Raw genomic sequence first — 24556 nt, forward strand, 5'->3', positions numbered from 1 at the left:
GTTTGACTGCTAAATTCATGGATTCATTTATGGAGCATACAATTAATTGAAAGCTGATAAAACACATTAGGAGCACTCAAGGTGTACATTACATTGCGGTTTAGCCATATTTTGGACCCTATTGTCATGTTTTATGGATATTTTATTACTATAAAGATACCTAAGGGTCTATTGGTCTGTTTGGGATTACACAAAACACTATCAGACGCAGTGTAAACCAATGAGACCACTTAAAAACATTTAATAGATGGCGAGATACCAGGGAAATAGTATATAGTAGTACCGATACACAAAAAAAGGCTACAACCCGAGGAAATGACAACAAGTAAGGGGGCTGAATTCCCTTTTAACACCAAAATTGGCTATCCTTCACAACACAACTAGAATTAAAGGTCTCATTAAATACTGGAGAGGGTAGCTAGTCATGGCCGGATCAGTCGCAAAACTGTGCATACTATGACGATAGAAGTCTAATCGCTCCCCAGACAAAAAGTACTGGAACAAAGAGAGTGGGCGTCATGCCAGACAAGCAGAAACATATATACACGTAGGAAGCAATTAACAAAGGTCAAGTTACATGTGAGAAAATCCATGCAAGTAAATGTATTTTTACACTTTGTAGAAAATATACTACTTTTGGATATTCACAATTTACAAGTGACAATTTATTACAGAGCGCAGACTTACATGACCCCTCCCCCTAAAACCAGGGGGTGGAAGCTAAGGTATGAGTGAAAAGTTACTACCAGCAACTTTTCACACGTAGATGGTGCTCTACTTAGTAGAAGAAGAGATCTCCTTACAGTAAAGTAAATGGAAAAGTAAAAAGATTTATTGAATTAAAAAAAAATATAAAAAATAATTTATATTAAATTATAGATTTAAATTAATCTATATATTTATTTTAAAAAGAGAACTAAAAAAACACTAACGCATAAACCTAATTTTGAAAGATTTAAATATATTACATTATTTGAAAGATTTATTTTGAAAAAAGAGACAATGTAACTTTCTTATATTTGTTATGTATCGAAAATAATAAACTATATGTATATAATTAATTTACATCAACAAAAAAATAGCTACATGTATTTTAAAATTAAAATAGTTATTAAAAAATAGTTTACAAAATATAATTTATAATTATATCTTATAACATTAAATAAAATATGAATTTTTAAAAAGTAGAAATCAATTAATATATTTACAATGATTTTCTATGGGATTATATCTTAAATCCCAACCTTAATCATTTTCCATGGGAGGGTCTTGCAGTACTGGTGGCTGACCATGTGTGGTACTGGACTCATTTCACGTCTGAGATGGAGTGCATTTACGAATGTATTTGGTCTGTTTTGCCTGACGTATCTTTAGAAGTGCCATTTGTGAATAGGAATAGGCTTACTCTTTTGTGGGTGGGTGCACGACCTAAACCCATGCCTAGCTCTCCCTTAACCCTTCCTTACTCTTCCCAATCTCCTCATATTTATTAGTAATTTTGCCCCATTTTCCATTTGCCATTTGACTACAAAAACGTATCTGAATGAAAATTCTGCACTCTAGGCAGAGATCTTCACACAGAAAAGATGGGGGGTGGAGGTTGCCGCATACAGGTTAGTGAGAAGCATTTGCAGTCCATCAGCATCAGTATCAATTTACATCAGTAGTACAGCAAAACTTATTACAGAATGGAGTTTGTAATTAGGCCCCTTAATGACCAAATTAGATAGTAGGTGGACGTGGGAATCAGTAATACTGGGAAGGTAATACTCAAAGAGCACACAGAAGACAAAGCCAGACATAAGCAAGATCGATAGTTGATGTAAATGGTAGGAGAAGGAGGCTCATGATATGTGAACTATATATTATGGAAGTATTACGAGGTACCTCGATGTGTAATTTAGAAAGGGAAATCCTACATATGCTCTTTTGATGGTCTATGTAATCATAGATATGAATAGGATACCACATATGTAATAATGCAATGGAATAGAGTTATAAAACATGTAATAAACATTTCTGAGAAAACATAATAATTTGCTATGTTAGAAAATAAATACATGAAGTTGAAATAGGGTCCAGGAATGGCTATAGGTGATTCTACCAGCAACAATACAGGGACAACTGCATCAGGGTGTGGTAGATTCCGGGCTAGGCTTGGGGGTCCATCAGGACAAAAGAGATCATTAACCTGAGGAACTGTGGCTGGTGGCCTCTGTTTTGAGATTGATGGATTCTGTCATAAGATGAAGAGACCTGCTTCGCTTCAACCGTGTCCTCAAATGCCTACTAGTTTCTGGATTAGAACCAAATGTATTTTTTTTATGGTTACTGGGCAGATATTTATAGAATTAACAGTATAGAAATACTTCCCTACATTCATAGTAAATCACATCTGTCCCATAGTTGCTATCTTCAAGCGTTAATTTAAAAGGATGAGATAGTGTCTAGAATGAAAAATGTCCTAGCTAACTTAACAGAAAGTTTCAATTCTATTAAGGTCCCGGAGGCGAGGATTATGCCTTCTTTCTTCACTTTATTCCATTAGCAGCAAGAAGGTAAACAAAGACTACGTTTCCCATGAACCATAGGGAAAAAGTAGGCAAAACCAACAACTAATCAAAACAGAGTCCATGTCCAATCAGGGGCAACCAGCCCTATATAGTCCTCTGTCAGTAACCATTCCTCCTCTTTCTGAGCGGGACAACAGCTGTCCCACACTCTTCAGACATCTTGCTTCTGGGCATCCGAGCCTGAAACAACAGGGCTGCATTACACTTTGCACCGGAAAGAAATGCAGAACTGCAAGCAAGGTACAGCATATCATCAAAACATCAAGAACATGAAAACACACTACTTACTTCAATACGGGGAGGGGTCTCCTCCAGGAGCAATGGGCGGGATAATCCTCGCCTCCGAGTCCTTAATAGAATTGAAACTTTCCGTTACGTTAGCTAGGAAAATGTGCATTCTATGTCAGGACTGGAGGCCAGGATTATGCTTGTTTAAAGCTTGCCCACAACCAGTTGAGCCATATTAAGAACTGGTTTGAAATAGAACCTCTTAAAGGTAGAGTCCGAAGACCAATCTGCCGCATTAAGGATATCCTCCAGGCGGGCACCCAAGCCAAAGGCTTTCGACGCCATTGCCCCGCGGGCGGAATGAGCGCCAAACAGTTGCAAATTGATACCAGCCTCCTGCATCACCCACCGAACCCATCTGGCAATGGTGGGCGAGGAAACCGCTTTAAAGGTCTTCCTTAGGGAAATCAGAAGCTGACGTTCCCCAGGAGGACGGAAGTCTTCCGTCATCTCTTCATAGGCCTTAAGGCATCTGACCACGCACAACTTAGGAGAGTCAGGAAAAGCTGGGTAAGAAATAACCCTGGTATGGCATTTATTGCGTCGTTGAAGAGTAAAGGTAACACCCTCAGGGGAGAAAATCCGTCCCGAAATGTCCAAAGCCCGGACATCCGAGACACGTCTACACGACACCATACAAAGCAGCATGGCTAACTTCGCAGACAACTCTTTCCGCGACAGGAACCGGTTAGGTTGCCATGAAAGAAAAAGGTTCAGGACCTGATTAACGTCCCAGAGGGCGGATTAACGAGGCTCCGGGGGTAAAGACAATCGTATGCCACGTAACAGCTTACACACCAGGGGATGTTCCCCCACCGGAGTACCACTCACAGGGACGTGACCAGACGAAATCACTGATCGAAAGGAATTTATAGAGCGGTAAGGCAGGCCATCAGAGGCCAGTTGCGCCAAAAAATTCACCACGGCAACCATGTCGGCGACCAGGGGATCGTAACCCCGTCGCATACACTAACGGGACCATCTGCCCCATGCGGACCGGTATCGCTTAACCGTACTGTCCGCCCAAGCCTTGGAGATGCGTTCCTTAGCCTCTCTCGAAAGGCCCGGGGTTTCCCATCTACCCCGGAAATCCGCCACGCCATGAGAAACAGAGACCCCGCTAATATCAGCGGGTGAGGGTCCCCCTCGGGATTCGAGAGGAGTGGGAAACTGGGGGAGTAGGATTGGAAAATCCCAGGAAAGTTCCAGCAGAACTGGAAACCACACTTGCGACCTCCATAGAGGGGAGATCAGGACTACATCTGCCCCCTGCCGGCGGATCTGAGCCGAGCAGCGTGTGATCATTGCGAAGGGAGGAAACGCAAATCCCCTCTTCAGGCGCCAATTCTGGAGGAACGCATCCGTGGCCGCCACCAGGGGATCCGGTCTCCAACTGAAAAACCCGGGGAACCCGGTGGTCTAGACGGGAGGCAGAGAGGTCTGCCGAGAACGGACCCCAGTGGTCGTTCAGGGCGGAAAAAATGGATCGATCCAGCCTCCACAGGCTGGAATCACGGAAATGACGAGATTGAAAGTCTGCCTCCAAATTCTCTCGGCCCGGGAGGTACTCGGCCGTGACCGAGATCTGGCTGTCCAGGAAATATTGCCAAAGCTCGCCGCCAGGTCCGAGAAGGCCTTGGATCTGGTCCCGCCCAGGTGATTCAAATACCGAACTGCTGAGAAGTTGTCCATCTTCAGGAGTACACAAGACTGGACAGAGTCTCTGGTCTAACACCGCACAGCGAAGGAGCCGGATAAAAGCTCCAGACAGTTTATATGTAACTTCTGTTCTGCTGGAGACCACAATCCTCCTGTGGACAAATCGCCGCAGCGGGCGCCCCAGCCCAGTCTGCTGGCGTCGGACTCGATCACTAGATCCGGGGTAGAACCAAAGATCGCTCGCCCGTTCCAGGCATCCATGTGGTCCACCTACCACCGAATCTCGGCCGTCACCTCGGGTGTCAGATTCACCTTGTGGGAATAGGTGAACCCCTTCCGTAGGAAGTACGCCTTCAGGCGCTGGAGAGCCCTGTAGTGAAGAGGGCCCGGAAAGATAGCCTGGATGGAGGCCGACAAGAGACCCACCACCCGCGCTATCTGACGGAGAGACACTTGGCTCTTGGCCAGCATGCGACGCAACTCGTGACGGATCTTGGAGATCTTCCTTGCCGGAAGACTGAGAGTGGAGGACGTTGAGTCGATGACGAACCCCAAAAAGGTAAGGGACTGGGTCGGCTGTAAGAGAGATTTCTCTTTGTTGATCACAAACCCAAGATCTTGGAGGAGAGCCACTGACATCTGAAGCTGCGCTCCAAGGCGTTGCAGACAGGAGGCCATTAACAGGAGGTCGTCCAGATAAATGATCATCCTGACCCCCCTGGCTCTCAGAAACTCTACCGCCGGCTTGAGGACCTTGGTAAAACACCATGGTGCCGACAAGAGGCCGAACGGAAGGGAGGTGAACTCGTAAACGCGGCCTCTCCACAGAAACTGTAGGAACTTGCTGTTGACCGGGGCCTCTATGGTTACCCTGCTGGTTACCGCGACCGGCAGAGCGGCCCCTGCCTCTACCGGCCCCATGAAAAACATGGGGAAACACCTTGCGAATCGTGGACTGGGCCCTGTCCAGGGACGTGAAAGTGTTCTAGAACTTGCCGAGCTCTCGGACGAAAGGCTCGCCAGAGAGGCCCCATGAGCCACCGCTCCGGCCTCAGAGTCTGCTAAGTCGCCTAATTTGGGGTCGACCTTTATCAGGAGTGACCTACGACGCTCTGTAGAGAGCGCGCAATTGGCATTGCCCAAGAAGACAATGACCCGTTGAGCCCAGTTGGACAAAACCTCCGGAGAAATAGAAGAGCCCAATTCTTTGGCCTCCTCGGCCATGTCCAAGACCTTTGTAGCCGGGCCGAGGACATCCAGGAGCTTGTCCTGGCAAGCTTGCCAGGACCTGTCAATCCCTTTCTTCGGGTCGCGAATGAACTGCTGCAGAAAGGTATGCATCCTGGGGTTGATCTCAGGTGTGAGGGATACCTTGCCCTCCAAGGACGGGCGGGGGCACTCTACCCTCAGGCAATTCCAGGCCTCCTTCTCCAAAGGACGACGGATGTGCTCTGCCACGTAAGCAGCCACTTTGTCCCCCGGAGCCCACTCCGATGAGCGGGGGTGAACGATATCGTTCGGGTCCAGCATATCCGAAAGGACCAGAGGTGGAGCCGAGGAAGGCCCCGGAATAGAGGTGTTGGGTCGGGGATGCCTGTGGGGAAAACCGCAGCGGGTTGAGGTGGAGGAGCGGGAAGCGCAGCCGTCTGGCCAGCTCGGCTATCCAAGAAGGCTTGGCGTAAGCGCTCGAAAGCATCCGCGTACACTCCCGGGGTCCGGGGGAGCTTGGCTGGAGGGGGTGTCCCTGAAACTGTAGTCGGGGGAGTCACGGGGGCAGAGGGCCCAATGCGCTGTTCTAAACGCCAAAACTCATCAGCAATCTGACGGGAAAGTCTATCTTCGAGGGGGGGCATTGCTTGACCGACAGCCTGGTAAATGGAAGAATCCACAGCATCATAAAATGCGTCCCCCCGGGGCATCCCTGCAAGGGGGTCCTCCTCCTTGGGGAATTCATCGTAATACTCCATAACTCCGCGCCAACTATGGGGAGCTGACCGTGAAACAGGCTCTGCCTCTGATGAGGACTGTAACGTAAAGCAGCAGGTAGTGCTGACACTCTGCGCGGCACCACACAGGCCTCTGTTGAGACCCAAGAAATAATAAGCTGGGTGGCAGCTTCAGGTTTGGGCGGCAAAGGCACCGCAATCGGGGAAAGGCCAGAGCCCCAGGGGACACACTTGCTGGCAATTAATCCACAACACACCCCCGTGCCAGAGGGGCGCTCACCGGTCTGGGCCTGTCCCCTTTGGAAGCCTAGTACAAGACCTCGTGTTGTTTATAGAACTCGAAGCGTCAGTAACAAAATACAGACCCCGCCACCGTTTAACTTAATTCCCAGGTGGCGGAGCGCTCAGCCAAGAAACGCGGGGGAAACGGCAAATAACCCGATTCCCGCCGCTACAGACCAACGGCGTCTGACTCAGACCGGGCCCTCAGCAACATGACGCGCGCGTGACGTATGAAGCAACAGAAGGGACAAACGTCGCACCGCGCACCCGCCGACCTCCACGCCCTCTAGCGGCAGGAGGTCCGCCGAAGCCAAGCCATCATCCGCGCCGCGTAGGGCTGAGGAAACCTCAACTCCGCGGCAGCGACGAACACGCGAAAGCGTCTGCACGAACCCCCAGGGGGGGAAACAATCACCCGCGACGCCTCCTAAGGAAGCGATCGTAATCTCAAGCCAAATAAACACAGCACGAATGCTGAACACCGCAAAAAACAGCACGCCACACAGCGCTAGATCAACAAGCACAGCAATAGCGCTACCATTAAGTCAGGAAACGAAATAAAAGCAATCACAAGAATAGAAAGCACTAGACAGTAGAAGAACTGAAGAGTACTTATCTTTGCTGCAGAGCAGCGAAGAAAGAGGAGGAATGGTTACTGACAGAGGACTATATTGGGCTGGTTGCCCCTGATTGGACATGGACTCTGTTTTGATTGGTTGTTGTTTTTGCCTACTTTTTCTCTATCGTTCATGGGAAACGTAGTCTTTGTTTACCTTCTTGCTGCTAATGGAATAAAGTGAAGAAAGAAGGCATAATCCTCGCCTCCAGTCCTGACATAGAATTAAAAACATGAAGTGGAGGTCTAGAATTATGTAACAACCATCCAGACGCTTATTTATTTATTTATTTATTCAAAGTTTTATATAGCGCGAACAAGATCCTTACAGATATCAGACCGCTTCACAATGACAGGGTAGGGGCAGTAGGAATGAACAGAGATAATGGAAGCAGTATAATAGTCACTGACATGGTAGGATAATAATAACATACATAAAACATATCAATATACAAACAGGTAAACAAGTAATATAAGACGGCACCAGTCATTGATCCCACTACAGAGGTGTTCAGGTACACCTTGGGTGTGTGGATGGCTTATACCAATGACTTAGTGTAGAGAGAACACTGAGTGGGGGGCATCGGGAGAGTGAATCAGTAAACCAAAGTGTATCATATATTGGTCGGTATTAAGAGAGTAGCGTAGTAATGTCCCCCATCAAGTAGAAGTATAGTGCCAAAGGACAAGGTGAACAGAGATACAGAGCAATGCAGAGTCTCTGATCCAGCACCTATAAGGTTCAGGAGATCTTGGCCAGAAGGATGGTTTTCACCTCTTTCTTGAAGAGTGCAGTGGAGGAGATAAGCCTGGTTTCAGGAGGGAGCGCATTCCAGATCCTGGGTGCCATTCCTGAGAAGGAGCGCTTGTATGTTTTCTCTTTCCGGAATCTACGAGGTTTCAGGAGTAGATTTTTTGTACTTCTATTGGATCTCGAACCTCCTGATATAGACAACTTTTGAGCGAGGTAGTTGGGTGCATTGTGGTGCACGGCCGCGTGTGTCATAACTGCAATTTTTAGCTGTATTCTAGCTTCAAAAGGCAGCCATTTTAGAGACTTTAAGTCTGGGGATATATGCGAGTGTTTTCTTGAGCCAGTAATGAGTCTCGCGGCAGCGTTCAGGGAGGCTCTTAAGGGTGCTGTTGTGGATAGCGGGAGTCCGCTGAGGGCCACAATTCCGTAGTCTATTCGAGGGATGACTAGAGCTTGTACAGCAGTTTGGAAGTCTTCGGCAGGGAGGAAAGGTTTAATTTTCCTCAGTGTGTTGATTTGGAAATTAGCTCCTTTTGTGGCTTTGCTAACGTGCTGCTGCATGTTGAGCTTGGCGTCGAGTGTGATGCCTAGGGATTTCGCCGAATCCACGATGGTAGGTTGGACATTGAGTGCTGTTAGATTATTGAGCCAGGTTTGGGTGGTGGAAATTTTCGCCGGGGGTGAGATGAGTAGGAACTCAGTTTTCAGAGCATTTAGTTTGAGGTGATTATCGGCCAGCCAGGATTGAGTGTGGAGTTCAGATGTTTGATATCTTCCGGGGATTGTAGCTTTAGGTAAAGTTGTGTGTCGTCGGCGTACATATGGAATTGGACATTGGAAGCTTGGAGCAAGGTGGCGAGCGGTTCCATGACGAGGTTGAACAGTGTGGGGGAGAGGGAGGATCCTTGTGGGACACCTAGATCTGCAGGCACAGGTGTAGATAGCACATTGTCGATCTTGAACTTCTGAGACTGGTTGTGAAGGAAGGATGAAAACCATTTGACAACAGTTCCCGATAGACCCATTCTAGTGCTTAGCAGCTCCAGCAAGTTCTCATGTTTGACCGTGTCAAATGCTGAAGAGAGGTCAAGAAGGATGAGGAGGCAGGACTCATTGCGATCAAGAATTTGGAGGGCGTCATCAATTATGTGTGTCATAGCTGTTTCCGTGCTATGTTTCGCTCGGAAGCCTGATTGATGAGGGTTGAGGAGGTCAAATTGATCAATGTGTTTTGTTAGTTGGAGTTGGACACATTTCTCCAGCAGTTTGGCCAGGGTGGGGATGTTGGTGATGGGTCGGTAATTGTTTAGGTCAGACGGATCAGCTGTAGGTTTCTTGAGTATAGGCGTGACTTGCCCCACCTTGAGGGAGTCTGGAATTAGGCCTTGTTGTAGGGAGCTATTGATGATTTTGGTCCAGAGAGGGAGGAGCAAGGGGATGAAGTCTTTTACAGCATTAGCAGGTAGGGGGTCTGTGAGGTGATTAGAGGGCTTCAAGGTGCAGAGCAGTTTGTGTATTGCTTCTTCCGAGTAGGTATCGAATTACAGCCAGGATGCCTTGTTTTTAGGTTGATTGTTAGACATTCTGGTGTGGTTGGGGAATCGGCTTACATCCATGATGAGGCCATTTCTTATGTTGTCAGACTTTAGCTTAAAGAAAGCAGAGAAGGCTTCACAGTGTGGGGTGTCGCTTGTTGTGCTGTTTGATTGTAAGGGTTGTGTCTTTGTTTGGGTCTTGATTAGTTCGAACAGCTTTCTTGGCTTATATACTGGGTGTAGAGTCCAAGATTTGCTGTTGTTTACAAAACCAGACCAGTTTGAAAAAAATATGGACTTCAAGTAACATGTTTATGAGACTGGCTCCAAGTAAAAGAAGGAAGGCCATAAAGCAAGACAAATGGCTTTGATGAGGACTGATTGAATTTTACATACACCAACCGGCTAAACCTCTTGAATTTAATCTTTTGAATAGTGCCTAACTAAACACTAGCTTTTAGCTTCTTCTAAAATAAAAAACAGTCAAAGATGGGGAAAGCCATATGTCAAAGCTTGTGAAAAAAACAATTCCCCAAAAGAGAGAGGGGTGATACTTGAACAACAGAAGCATATTTTCACTTATGTTTCTTTTGCTCCACCAAGATGTGTAGAACCCCTTCAAGTACTTCGAAAACATTGATCTTGGCATCTAGAAGATGTAACATGGTTGATGTCGTATTCTGTGAAGCCAGAAAACCTGTAGCTGACTTTTACTTTGTATTTCAATACGACAATCCTACGAAGGTTTGTGGAATCTTTAGTTATAAAAATAGTGTTAGACCTGGCATCATTGGCATGAGTCTCTCCTCCATTTTTTCTGTTTGCCTCCTCTGTTTACGATATTTTTGCTGGTATATGCTTTGGGCACTGTGCCACTGCTGATCAGTGCCACAGTGCAAGTGCTCCCTATGTGAAATTGCTGTATTGATTGACTTCCATGTTTGGCTTATTTGGTTTACAGTCAGTCCCTAGTAGAGTGCACCAGGAGTGCCAGGGCTTGTAAATACAAATGCTGCTAGTGGGCTTGCAGCACGTGTTGTGCCACCCACAAGAGCGGCCTAGTAAAAGTATGTCTGAAGGTCTACCATTGCTAGACCACGTGCAGTCTGACTGTCACGAGGACTGCGCAAGTACACCTACTTGCCAGTCCCTAAACCTTCCCTTCACTTCATGTTAGTCACCCCTATGGTAGGCCCACAGGCAGGGTGCATTGTAAGCATAAGGTAGGACAAGCCTGACAAGGTTGGCATGTCCTAATAGTGAATTACAGCCATAGTCGTTTTTCACTATTGTAAGGTAACCTGCTCTCCATCAGTTAGAATGGGCTGCCAGGATTATTAATGCTATAATCCTAGCGGGCTCGGGGAGCATGGTGCAATGTCGAGTTTGGTATCCCTGAACTCAGGGTTTAATAACGCATCCGTTTGTGTGGATGGTTTTTGGACTCTGTGTTTGAAAATAGCACTTTTAGAAAGTAGCTATTTTCTTGTCTAACTGTCTACCGGTCTCTGCTGGTTCTGGTGTGCGTGTGACAGGAGCTGGGTGGCTCCAGAGAGTCTGAATGAGTCAGTGTGGGATGAGTGGGGCATTTGCATTGAGAGTAGGGGAAGAGTAGCTCTTGATAGCCTGCCCTGCCTGATACAATGTTGGCTCCGCCCCCCTGCCAGGCGACTGATGACTCTGTGCTTGCCTGGGACTTTCCTGGCCCGCCTCCTGCCGGGCAGCTGATGGCCCTGCCCCTGCCAGTGACAATGCTGGCTCCGCTCCTGCTGAGCGGCTGAGGACTCTGCCCTGCCCAGTGAATAGGCCAGGTGCTTCGGCCTGGCAACACCCACAACAAACCCAGGATGGGGGGAATTTCCCCTGCATGGACAAAGGGATCAAAGCCAAAAAGGGGTATAAGAGAAGGACCCCTGAACCAAGAATTTAGATCACTTCTGACAAGGAAACCTGAACCAAGGACAAGAAGCCTGCTGATCTAAGGACTGCCTACCCCTTCTGCCAGAGTGCTGTTTGTTGGGGGAATCCTGCATTGCTTCTTTATTTTTGCCAAGGAACCAGGAGAGAGGAACTTTGTGTGTACTCTCACTCTTTGCTGAGAAAATCTCCAAGGGCTGGAAGAGTGCCAGTCTCCTGTTGAAGTCACAGGGCTAAAGGACTTCATCTGCTTAAAGTGCTATTTGCTGGGGTTTGTGAACCCAGCACCTCTGAAAGAATCCAGCAATCTCGACGCCGACGGACGCCGCCGAATCCAGCTCGACATCGTGAGTAACGGCTCCAGTGTCCCGCTTCCTCGACGCCGGCCGCCGGGCCCGATCGACGCCAGCAGCAACGCCAATGAGTAGTGAGTTCGGCTCCAGCTCCAAGTGACCCCGTGTCTGCACCGCTGCTGATCGCATCGACTTCGAGCCCTCTCGACGCCGTGAGCGCTGCTCACTCTTGCAACATCGACATCGACGACGTCGTATCCTGCTTCATCCCGTGAGCGCTGCTCCCGCCTGACTTCGGTCGACGCCGCTGCAGATCGCCCCGACTCCGAGGCCCGATCGACGCCGAAGACGCGACGCCGGACATCTCGACGCCGCTGATCATCGAGTGCTTCACTTTTCCAAGGTACTGTGTTGTTGGGGTCTGTGCGACTCCGGGCTCGACGTAGCGCTCCTCGCGGTCGACGCCGAACCTTTGGATTAACTTTGCCTCGACGTCGTGTGACTCCCGTGTGGGTTACATTGTTGCCAAGAACTGTGTTTTAGAGAAGAAGAGTTGCTTTTGATACTAAAGACTTTGTGCTAAGAAGAAACCGTGCTTGAACTATTATTTTTCCTTCCAAGAGTATTTATTGAGACTGTGGTATATTTTTGTCGTTATTTGGTCTTGTGCTAAGCCTTATATAAAAATACTTATTTTTATAATACTACTGTGTCGTGTCCATTTGTAGTGTATTCACTTTATTACTGTATGTGGTCATAAATGCTTAACGCACTGCCTCTGAGATAAGCCTGTCTGCTTTGCCAAGCTACCAAGGGGGTGAGCAGGGGTTATCTAAGTGTGTGATCTCCTTGCCCTGACTAGAAAAGGTGTGTCCCTATTTGTCAGAAGTGTATACCTCTGCCAACTAGAGACAGCCGCTTCTAACATTGGTGGCAGCGGTGGGATATTGAACTTTGCATTTATGACCCATGTGCAGTGATTAGTGTGCGCTACATAGTGAAAGCAGACCATAGCGCAGCCACAATCTGTTTTGGTTGGATATTCTATTTTTGTTCTCCAATTTCCTGAAGCTTGATTTTTGAAACTGCCAGTTTTGACCATGAGTGACGCCGGAGTCACTGCCCCTGTTGTTGCTGTTGTGGAGGAATTTGATAGGAGTAAGATAAATGATTATTCCTTAAAGGAGCTGAAACACTTTTGCAAACAATTGAAAGTCCCTACTTCAGGCCTCTCCAAGAAAGCAGAATATTTCAAAGCATTGGAAGCCTGGTTAGAGGCCAGAAATCCCTCTGATCCGGTGGTGGTACCGACAGAGGAAGGGGAGGAGGAAGTGCCCGTGACTGGGCCTGTATCCCCTCCTGGCAGCAGTGTTTCCTCCAAAGGTCTTTCCCCTGAAGAAAGAGAAGAAAGGGCGAAGGAGCGAGCCTACAACGTGGAAATGGCAAAACTTAAGATAAATGGGCAGTTGGAGATAGAGAATGCAAGAGGCAGGAGAGAAGCTGATTTGGAGATCAAAAGATTAGAGTTTGAAAGAGAGAAGTTAGCTTTTGAGCGTGAGAGAATGGTGAGGGACATGGAGCTCAAAGCTAAGGAGTTAGAATTGAATCCCTCTGGTGGCAGCGTCCCATCTGTGCCTGCAGAAAGTAGGTTTTATTTTCCCAAGGATGTGATCAAAGATTTTCAGAAGAATGAGGATATTGGTCAGTGGTTTAAAGCATATGAGTTAGCATTGTTGGCCCACCGGGTCCCTGAGAAGGATTGGGGAGCGGGGTTGTGGGGTCGCTTTGTGAATGAGGGAAGAGATACCCTGTTAGACATGCCTGTTGAGAATAGGACGTCTTATGCTCATATGAAAGATGCTTTAATGTTAAGGTATGGCCTAACCCCAGAAAAGTACAGACAGGCCTTTAGAGAATGTAAGAAGTTGCCTGGTACCACGTGGGTGGAGTATGTGTCATATTTTTGCAGAGCCATGGATGGTTGGGTAAAGGGCAGCAAAGTGGAAAGTTATGATGCTCTTTATGATTTGTTTGCTTGGGAGCACTTGTCTAATAACTGTTTTCCAGAGCTGCGCCAGCACCTTATTGATAGCAAGATATCTAACCCTAGAAAACTTGCTGAAGAGGCGGACCGCTGGGTCAGTACCAGGGTCCACAAGGGTCCAGTGGGAGACTCAGCCAAAGGTGGGCAGGGTCCCCAGCAGAAGAGTGGGGGGGACAAGGGTAAACAGAAGGAGTCCCAGAAAGGGCCCCAAAGTAATCCCCAAGGGAACCAAGGGAAAGGTTCCCAGCCTCCCCCTGTGAAGAAATCAGAGGCCCCGCCAGGTAAACCTGGTCATAGGGGCCCCCTGACCTGCTTCGTTTGTAAGCAGGTAGGACACCGTTTTTATGACCCTCAGTGTCCCTTGAAGAAGTCTGGTGCACTACCCAGTGCACCACCCCGTCAGTTGGCTAGTGTAGCTCTGGGAGGGGAGGAGATGGTTGCCCATGGTGGGGAGGGTCCCGCGGAGATGTCCCTGGTCTCTCTAGGAGACATGGAATTGGTCCCTCCACCCCCTCTGCCTAGTAACACTAAGAAATATAGGCAGTGGGTGACCATTAATGGCCATAGAGTGGAAGCTCTCAGAGACACCGGAGCGAGTGTGACAGCTGTCAAGTGTCACTTGGTGTCCAGAGAGCAGGTTGTTCCCCACGCATTCTACCCTGTGATAGCTGCTGACAACTCCCAGAAAGAGTGTGAGGTAGCTCAAGTTTCCTTTGAATGGGGGGGAGTTTCAGGTACTCTTCAAGTTGCTGTAAGGCCCGCCATGCCTGTTGATTGTCTCTTGGGCAATGATTTAGAAGACTCCCCTTGGGCTAAGGTGGAGAGGGAGACACATTTGAAAATGTTGGGTGTGCCAGAGTGGGTGTGTGCAACCACTCGATCCATGACAGCAAGTAAGGGTGTTGATGGGGTTCTGGAGCCTGAAAGTATGGCCCAGGACCCAGCTGTGAAGAGAAGAGGCAGGGGGCGCGGGAAACCGTCCCCCGTAGTTCCCGTGGTCCAGGAGGAGGCAGACCTCGAGGGGGATGCCCTGGAACCCACAGGTGAACAAGTTGCCGAACTGGGAGACCTGCCCGAGCTGACCCATTGGCAGCAGGATGGTGGTCCCTCCAGGGAGGAATTCTGTGCAGAACAGAAAGTGTGCCCTTCTCTTGTGGGTATGAGGCAGCAGGCCTCAGCCCAAACCTCAGGTGATCAGTCAGGGTCACATTTTGTGTACTGGGAGAACGACCTCCTGTATAGCGAGCCTAAGGCTGCTGAGCCTGGGTCAGCCCGTGTGCTGGTGGTACCCCAGCGCTTCAGAGCCTTCCTACTGGGTTTGGCTCATGACGTTCCTTTAGCTGGACATCTGGGGCAGGACAAGACCTATGACAGGCTTGTCACCCATTTCTATTGGCCTCAGATGCGAAGGGATGTAGACATCCAGTGCAAGACCTGTCAGACTTGCCAGGCAAGTGGGAAAAGCGGGCGGAAGCAGAAGGCTCCCCTCCAACCTTTTCCCGTGGTCAGTACCCCCTTTGACCGGGTGGGGATTGACATTGTTGGGCCACTGGACCCCAAGACAGCCCTGGGCAACAGGTTCATCCTGGTCTTGGTGGACCATGCCACACGGTACCCGGAAGCCATCCCTCTCAGAACAGTGACTGCCCCCGTGGTGGGACGGGCACTGATGGGTGTTTTCTCCCGAATGGGGTTCCCCAGAGAGGTGGTGTCAGACCGGGGCACCAACTTCATTTCCAACTATATGAAGTCTCTGTGGAAGGAGTGTGGGGTAACTTATAAGTTCACCACTCCTTACCACCCTCAAGGTAATGGGTTGGTTGAAAGATTCAACCGTACCCTTAAAGGCATGATTATGGGTCTTGAAGAACCAATGAGGCGTAAATGGGACGTCCTCTTGCCATGCCTGTTGTTTGCTTACCGTGAGGTGCCACAGAAGTCTCTAGGGTTCAGCCCCTTTGAGCTTTTGTATGGTCACCCGGTAAGAGGACCTTTAAGTCTGGTCAAAGAAGGCTGGGAGCAATCTCCCAGGAAACCTCCCCAGGATGTATACAGTTACATGCTGGCCTTTAGGAACCAGACTAGGCGCTTCAGGGATCTTGCTCAGGCAAATCTGGAGGCCAGCCAGGAGGAGATGAAGTGGTGGTACGACCAGAGGGCCACTCTGGTAGAGCTTCAGCCTGGACAGAAAGTTTGGGTCATGTCCCCTGTGGAACCTTGTGCGCTCAAGGACAGGTGGACTGGACCATTTGAGGTTGTGGAGAAGAAGAGCGATGTCACCTACCTGGTGGATTTAAAGTCTCCCAGGAACCCCTTGCGGGTCCTGCATGTCAACCGTTTGAAGCCCCACTTAGAAAGGTCCGAAGTGGGCATGCTCCTAGCTACAGATGCTGGAATGGAGGAGGAGAGTGAGCCTCTTCCTGACCTCCTGTATGCAAAAGAGCAAGATGGGTCAGTGGATGGTGTTGTCCTCTCTGACACACTGACCCCTGAACAGCAGCAGGATTGTCGCCATTTGTTGGGGCAATTCCCTGATCTGTTCTCCTTGATTCCTGGTGTTACTCAGTGGTGTGTCCATGATGTAGACACCGGGGACAGCACTCCTGTCAAGCACAAGGCTTACAGAGTGACTGACAAGGTCAGGGCATACATCAAGGAGGAGGTCTCCAAGATGTTTGCCCTAGGGGTGGTTGAGTCCTCTAGCAGTCCTTGGGCCAGCCCCGTGGTCTTGGTTCCAAAGGCTGCAGCGCCTGGTGCTTCACCGGAACTTCGGTTCTGTGTGGATTACCGAGGACTCAATTCAGTCACCAAGACTGACGCGCACCCCATCCCCAGAGCTGATGAGCTCATCGATCGGTTAGGGGCTGCCCAGTACCTTAGTACGTTTGATCTAACGTCTGGGTACTGGCAGATCGCCTTGACCGATGGGGCAAAAGAGAGGTCAGCATTCTCCACACCAGATGGGCACTACCAGTTCCGGGTTATGCCCTTTGGGATGAAGAATGCCCCTGCCACCTTCCAGAGGTTGGTCAACCAGGTCTTGGCTGGGCTGGAGGATTTCAGTGCCGCCTACCTGGACGACATCGCAGTGTTCAGCGCCAGCTGGGAAGAACACTTGTGCCACCTCCAGGAAGTGTTGTTGGCCCTGCGCAGAGCAGGCCTCACAATCAAAGCCAGTAAGTGCCAGATTGGGCAGGGTTCAGTGGTGTACTTGGGGCACCAAGTAGGGAGCGGCAAGGTGGCCCCCCTGCAACCCAAGATTGATACCATCCTGGCGTGGGCACCGCCCAAAACCCAGACTCAGGTGAGAGCCTTCCTGGGTCTCATGGGTTACTACAGGAGGTTTGTCAAGGATTATGGTAACATTGTGCACCCCTTGAGTTCGCTGACTTCCAGGAAGCAGCCACGACTCGTGAACTGGACTGACGCCTGTCAGACGGCCTTTGACACCCTGAAAACTGCAATGTGCACAGCACCCATACTCCAGGCACCCGACTTTTCTAAAGAATTTGTTGTTCAGACGGACGCTTCAGAGCATGGCGTGGGAGCTGTTCTAGCTCAGGTGAATGAAGAGGGCCGAGACTTACCTGTAGCCTTCATCAGCAGGAGGTTACTTCCCAGGGAACAGAGGTGGAGTGCGATAGAAAGAGAAGCATTTGCTGTGGTCTGGGCACTGAAAAAGCTGAGACCCTACCTGTTTGGGACTCACTTCCGGGTGCAGACAGACCACAGGCCCCTCAGATGGTTGATGCAGATGAGGGGTGAGAATCCAAAGCTGTTGAGGTGGTCCATTTCCCTACAGGGGATGGACTTCACGGTGGAACACCGCCCTGGCACAGATCACGCCAATGCTGATGGTCTGTCCAGATTTTTCCGCCTTAGTGATGAGGACTCCCTAGGGTAAGGGTAGTTCTCCCCACATTTCAGCTGGAGGGGACACGTGTTAGACCTGGCATCATTGGCATGAGTCTCTCCTCCATTTTTTCTGTTTGCCTCCTCTGTTTACGATATTTTTGCTGGTATATGCTTTGGGCACTGTGCCACTGCTGATCAGTGCCACAGTGCAAGTGCTCCCTATGTGAAATTGCTGTATTGATTGACTTCCATGTTTGGCTTATTTGGTTTACAGTCAGTCCCTAGTAGAGTGCACCAGGAGTGCCAGGGCTTGTAAATACAAATGCTGCTAGTGGGCTTGCAGCACGTGTTGTGCCACCCACAAGAGCGGCCTAGTAAAAGTATGTCTGAAGGTCTACCATTGCTAGACCACGTGCAGTCTGACTGTCACGAGGACTGCGCAAGTACACCTACTTGCCAGTCCCTAAACCTTCCCTTCACTTCATGTTAGTCACCCCTATGGTAGGCCCACAGGCAGGGTGCATTGTAAGCATAAGGTAGGACAAGCCTGACAAGGTTGGCATGTCCTAATAGTGAATTACAGCCATAGTCGTTTTTCACTATTGTAAGGTAACCTGCTCTCCATCAGTTAGAATGGGCTGCCAGGATTATTAATGCTATAATCCTAGCGGGCTCGGGGAGCATGGTGCAATGTCGAGTTTGGTATCCCTGAACTCAGGGTTTAATAACGCATCCGTTTGTGTGGATGGTTTTTGGACTCTGTGTTTGAAAATAGCACTTTTAGAAAGTAGCTATTTTCTTGTCTAACTGTCTACCGGTCTCTGCTGGTTCTGGTGTGCGTGTGACAGGAGCTGGGTGGCTCCAGAGAGTCTGAATGAGTCAGTGTGGGATGAGTGGGGCATTTGCATTGAGAGTAGGGGAAGAGTAGCTCTTGATAGCCTGCCCTGCCTGATACAATGTTGGCTCCGCCCCCCTGCCAGGCGACTGATGACTCTGTGCTTGCCTGGGACTTTCCTGGCCCGCCTCCTGCCGGGCAGCTGATGGCCCTGCCCCTGCCAGTGACAATGCTGGCTCCGCTCCTGCTGAGCGGCTGAGGACTCTGCCCTGCCCAGTGAATAGGCCAGGTGCTTCGGCCTGGCAACACCCACAACAAACCCAGGATGGGGGGAATTTCCCCTGCATGGACAAAGGGATCAAAGCCAAAAAGGGGTATAAGAGAAGGACCCCTGAACCAAGAATTTAGATCACTTCTGACAAGGAAACCTGAACCAAGGACAAGAAGCCTGCTGATCTAAGGACTGCCTACCCCTTCTGCCAGAGTGCTGTTTGTTGGGGGAATCCTGCATTGCTTCTTTATTTTTGCCAAGGAACCAGGAGAGAGGAACTTTGTGTGTACTCTCACTCTTTGCTGAGAAAATCTCCAAGGGCTGGAAGAGTGCCAGTCTCCTGTTGAAGTCACAGGGCTAAAGGACTTCATCTGCTTAAAGTGCTATTTGCTGGGGTTTGTGAACCCAGCACCTCTGAAAGAATCCAGCAATCTCGACGCCGACGGACGCCGCCGAATCCAGCTCGACATCGTGAGTAACGGCTCCAGTGTCCCGCTTCCTCGACGCCGGCCGCCGGGCCCGATCGACGCCAGCAGCAACGCCAATGAGTAGTGAGTTCGGCTCCAGCTCCAAGTGACCCCGTGTCTGCACCGCTGCTGATCGCATCGACTTCGAGCCCTCTCGACGCCGTGAGCGCTGCTCACTCTTGCAACATCGACATCGACGACGTCGTATCCTGCTTCATCCCGTGAGCGCTGCTCCCGCCTGACTTCGGTCGACGCCGCTGCAGATCGCCCCGACTCCGAGGCCCGATCGACGCCGAAGACGCGACGCCGGACATCTCGACGCCGCTGATCATCGAGTGCTTCACTTTTCCAAGGTACTGTGTTGTTGGGGTCTGTGCGACTCCGGGCTCGACGTAGCGCTCCTCGCGGTCGACGCCGAACCTTTGGATTAACTTTGCCTCGACGTCGTGTGACTCCCGTGTGGGTTACATTGTTGCCAAGAACTGTGTTTTAGAGAAGAAGAGTTGCTTTTGATACTAAAGACTTTGTGCTAAGAAGAAACCGTGCTTGAACTATTATTTTTCCTTCCAAGAGTATTTATTGAGACTGTGGTATATTTTTGTCGTTATTTGGTCTTGTGCTAAGCCTTATATAAAAATACTTATTTTTATAATACTACTGTGTCGTGTCCATTTGTAGTGTATTCACTTTATTACTGTATGTGGTCATAAATGCTTAACGCACTGCCTCTGAGATAAGCCTGTCTGCTTTGCCAAGCTACCAAGGGGGTGAGCAGGGGTTATCTAAGTGTGTGATCTCCTTGCCCTGACTAGAAAAGGTGTGTCCCTATTTGTCAGAAGTGTATACCTCTGCCAACTAGAGACAGCCGCTTCTAACAAATAGCTACTTTATTGTCAGCGCCAATGTTTTCCTTGCCCTTAACCGTAACGAAGAAAAGAGAACCATGGTTTATAGGAGATCTACTAATTTCTCTTACACCTCAGATGTGAGGTTGTGTGAATGCAGCCATGCTTGCATCCAAATAAAATACATAGAGCCTTATACCTGGTTACTGCATGCACATGGGCGAAGGCAAATTTTAGCTTTGCTTAGCAATCAGTTTGGTTCCCACTTCTCTATGGAAAATGTACCCAGATGACCTTACTGAATCCTTCATCTCCTCCCATCTCAAATATTACTGTTAAGACCACACCCAAGTTCAAATTGTAAATGTGGAGATTAACTATGGCAAATACGTTTGTCAGTGAAATCCAGATACTTCCCCTTGAAGGGTGAGGAGTAGAGTTTGAAGAGGCATAGTCAACGCCCTTGTTAAGGAAAGCAAACCCCATAAAAATGGTTTACCAGTCACTCACGCATTCATATCAGTCAGGGCTCTGATTTTCTGATTGATAACTTTTGAAGGGATCTTATTATTCCATAAAGAAGAATACACTTTTAGCAAGTGTTCCTATAGCGAGTCTGTGTGCAGGAGTCTTTCAATCGCACCGGCTCTGCACTCAGCAGATTCTATAACAGATTGTGAGCGCAGTGCAAGTGCCACCTGCCTGCTTGGCACTGCTCCCATCCAGTGCTGATGAAGAGAGCTCCAATGTTACTAAGACTTAGAAGAACGAACAACAGACATTTTCCAGCTACTTTGTGTGGGCTTGCAACACTTTTTCACCTTTGAACACCAGCACTTTATGCCCGATTTGAAGAGGTGTTCTCATGCTCCTGTAATCCCACACAAAGACATAAGGCAAACTCACCATCTATCTTATTTCACTTGCTAAGAAGGCCACCCAAATTTCTTTTTTGTAACTTTGGAGCTCCAGTGGCAAAGAAAACGAAATGCAACAAGAAAGCTTTGGTCATTGAATCGTAGGCACTCACACTCACAAAGGAAGACGTGGGAGCCCTACCACGAAAGGAGATCTGCAACAATAAAGCTAAAGTATCTTTAAATTAAGGACAAACTTTCAAACAAATTGGTTGCATCGATAAACACTTGGTGGTAGCGGAAAAAAACTGGACGCTCTAGAGACATCTACACATTATTCCTATTGTCATCGCCCAAGAACGTTAAAAATGATAAAGTAGCAGACCAGAATTTAATTAGATAGGAGGTAATCCAAGGACTATGTGATGATCCTTTTCTCTAAAACTTTCAAAAATATTTTTCCCCACAGGACAGTGATCTATAGGGACAGTGATCTATATATAGTCTTCAGAAGAACTTATGATGACAGCAGGGCAAACTGGAAACATTTAATAATACCACTTCACACAAGCACCGATTTGAAGTAACTTTGAGAACATTCTTCGGAGCATCTGGCATTGATCTTTATTTTTGCTGCCAAAACTAGTCATCGACTTTATCCGAAAGAGATGGCATACAATACTTGGGAGCTACTGCATGGTTCCAGCCACAGTGAACTATGAATTTTCATTAGTTTTTGAGCATTAGGGTGAAGATATTGTCATAGTTTACTCCTTCTTCTCCAGCCTTTGGACTTAAGAATTCCAAACGATGACAGCAATTTTGACTGTCTGCACCAAAAGTATAGGGGCCAACGCGACCTGAATCCTCACAAGTTAAGATTGCTTACCGACATGAACATGTTCCTATAGGCATGCGATATGAAATATGCATGAAGTCTGTTTAAAATTACGGTCTCAGTGTTGCTCGGATCACAATTTGCGGACCTTGTAAGGTGAAATAACATTAGAAATCTCTCACCTTAGCAGCCTTGCCAGTATCAACATGAACTTCCTTCCTAGTCTTCTCTATGTGTTGTAAGGTGTCTCTCTATTGATCCACATGAGATTACCTGTTGGACTAGGACTAACCTAATGAGTGTACCATGACAATATAAGAAATCTAGACTATCTAAGTTAACCTTGCATGCCTTGCCCACTATACAAGACCTTGCTCCCATATTGTACTGGCTTCAAATAATTTGTGATAGCTAATGGAGCACTACTGAACAGGACATTTGAGTGGCCTGAACCCATGCAACGATCTGTGGATCCAAATAACAGTAATTGCTGTTCTTTAATTCTCTTTTCAAGTCGGCCTCCAATTCTGGGACACAGCTGGTTAGGAATTTAGTATCTCTAGATACCCAGGGTCATTTACACTAGTATTTCTCCTTCTCAAACTGACTCCTTGTTCGGAGGTTCACAAAATGACATACACAGATAATTTCCCACAAATTGTACAATGATGGGCTATCTAAAATGTTCAGACCATGCAAGAGGGTCTTCAAAGTAAGGGACGTGAATAGGCTCCAAGGTATACAATTTACACATTGGATTAACGGCCTGAAATTCAAACAAGGAAAGGCCAGGCATCTCAAGGAAACAAAACAACTGCTGTCACTGGCTATACTAGAAATGTTATTTCAAACATGCTCAGATCACCTTGTGACAATAAATGCTGGGGGATGAAGAGAGCTCCAATGTTACTAAGACTTGAAAGAACGCACAACAGACATTTCCAGCTACTTTGTGCGGGCTCGCTTCACTTTTTCACTTTTGTACACCAGCACTTTATGCCTGATTTGTAGAGGTGTTCTCATGCTCCTGTAATATCACACAAAGAGATAAGGCAAACTCACCATCTACCTTCTTTCACTAGATAAGAAGGCCACCAAATAAAAAATAAAAAATCTTTGCAGCTCCAGCACCGGAAAGTTTCAGAGGCAACAAGAAAGCTTTGGTCACTGAATCACAAGCACTCAAACTCACAAACGAAGAAGTGAAAAGGAAATGAACAGAGACATGAAGAAGAACATAGGGACCTGGATGACTAAGTTCTCACAGAGTTACAACCATGGGAGAATGTATCTGGTGGTCCCCTTTATGATAGAGAAGTTGTGATGAACTGGGGGCAATGAGCCACGTGTGGTGGTATTCCCTTATTATAGCTATTTGGGAAAGAAATAATTCCCCTTATCCAACACTTTACAATGTTCAATTCCATATGAGCCACTGATTCACCTCCTGAGTGACATGGACTAGAAAAAAATTTCCTTTCTCCACTCCAACAGTGATGTACCCTTCACCCTCCTGCTGTCTGACTGCCTGCTCTTGGAAAAACTCAACACTTACTTCTGCTAAGCAGTGGTGGAACAAAATTGAGAACATATGTACTATGAAAACAATCTCATTTATTCCAAACTATCAAAAAAAAAATGATGGAATTTTTGTTAAATGATTGATTATGGTTAAGTTCTTCATTTAAGCATCATCAACAATTACTAGCATATGTATCCTCCTTTAGATATAGGGAACTGCGTTTTTCCTAGCCCTGTGTGTCCCGTGGATACCAATGCACTGGCCAGACTCTCTAGTGAACTCACATTTTCATTTTACAGATAACCTGCATGGATGTGAGTTACTGAGAGTTTTCCAAATGTTTTTTCCATTACCTTACCTAATGGGTGCTCCACTTTATTAATTTGATATTAACGTAACTCTAAATAGCTGTAAAGAATACATAATGACATTTCACTTACTGTGAAAAAACGCAAATGATATCTCCTTCAGTCAATTCATATGACAATCCTCCTGTGGAATAAAGCAAAGATGACAAAGTTACTCCATCTGACAGGTTTAGCAGTCCATCACAGTCCAACCGCAAACATTTCAGCACAATTGCATATTTTAGCAATATTACAAAATAGGTAATTAGCGTGTAAATATGCACAGACACACGTCTCCCTGTAAAGCGAAACACAGTTACCTAATTACAATGTGTCTTTTGCAACAGTGTACCCAGGTCACCCACATTTCTTCAGTCTTTCTACATTTGAAAAAAGGAAGTTGATGAGGTTTTTAAACAAGCATTGAAAATGCAATAGGTCTCGCAATAGAAGAGTTTAACATTTTTCGTTTTGCAAATGGATGAGTGGCGTTGCGTGGATGAGTGGCGTTGCGTGGATGAGTGGCGTTGCGTGGATGAGTGGCGTTGCGTGGATGAGTGGCGTTGTTTGTGTGAGTGGCGTTGTTTGTGTGAGTGGCGTTGCGTGTGTGAGTGGCGTTGCGTGTGTGAGTGGCGTTGCGTGTGTGAGTGGCGTTGCGTGTGTGAGTGGCGCTGTTGTTTGAGTGGCGCTGTTGTTTCAGTGGCGTTGCGTGTGTGAGTGGCGTTGCATGTGTGAGTGGCGTTGCGTGGTTGAGTGGCGTTGCGTTGTTGAGTGGCGTTGCATGTGTGAGTGGTGTTGCGTGAATGAGTGGC

At 47.9% G+C, this 24556-nt stretch overlaps 1 protein-coding gene across 1 annotated transcript in view; it reads right to left on the bottom strand.

Annotated features, from left to right (window-relative positions):
- Nucleotides 1-24556, bottom strand: part of RBMX2 (RNA binding motif protein X-linked 2) — a 161210-nt gene that overhangs the window by 80754 nt on the left and 55900 nt on the right. The window contains exon 3 of the mRNA XM_078688357.1: nt 23838-23889. Within this exon, the coding sequence (XP_078544483.1) occupies nt 23838-23889 (52 nt within the window). The remainder of the gene's footprint in view (nt 1-23837; nt 23890-24556) is intronic.

The sequence above is a fragment of the Lissotriton helveticus genome, chromosome 4_1 (genome assembly GCF_964261635.1).
Source record: "Lissotriton helveticus chromosome 4_1, aLisHel1.1, whole genome shotgun sequence".
NCBI classification, from domain to species: Eukaryota; Metazoa; Chordata; class Amphibia; order Caudata; family Salamandridae; genus Lissotriton; species Lissotriton helveticus.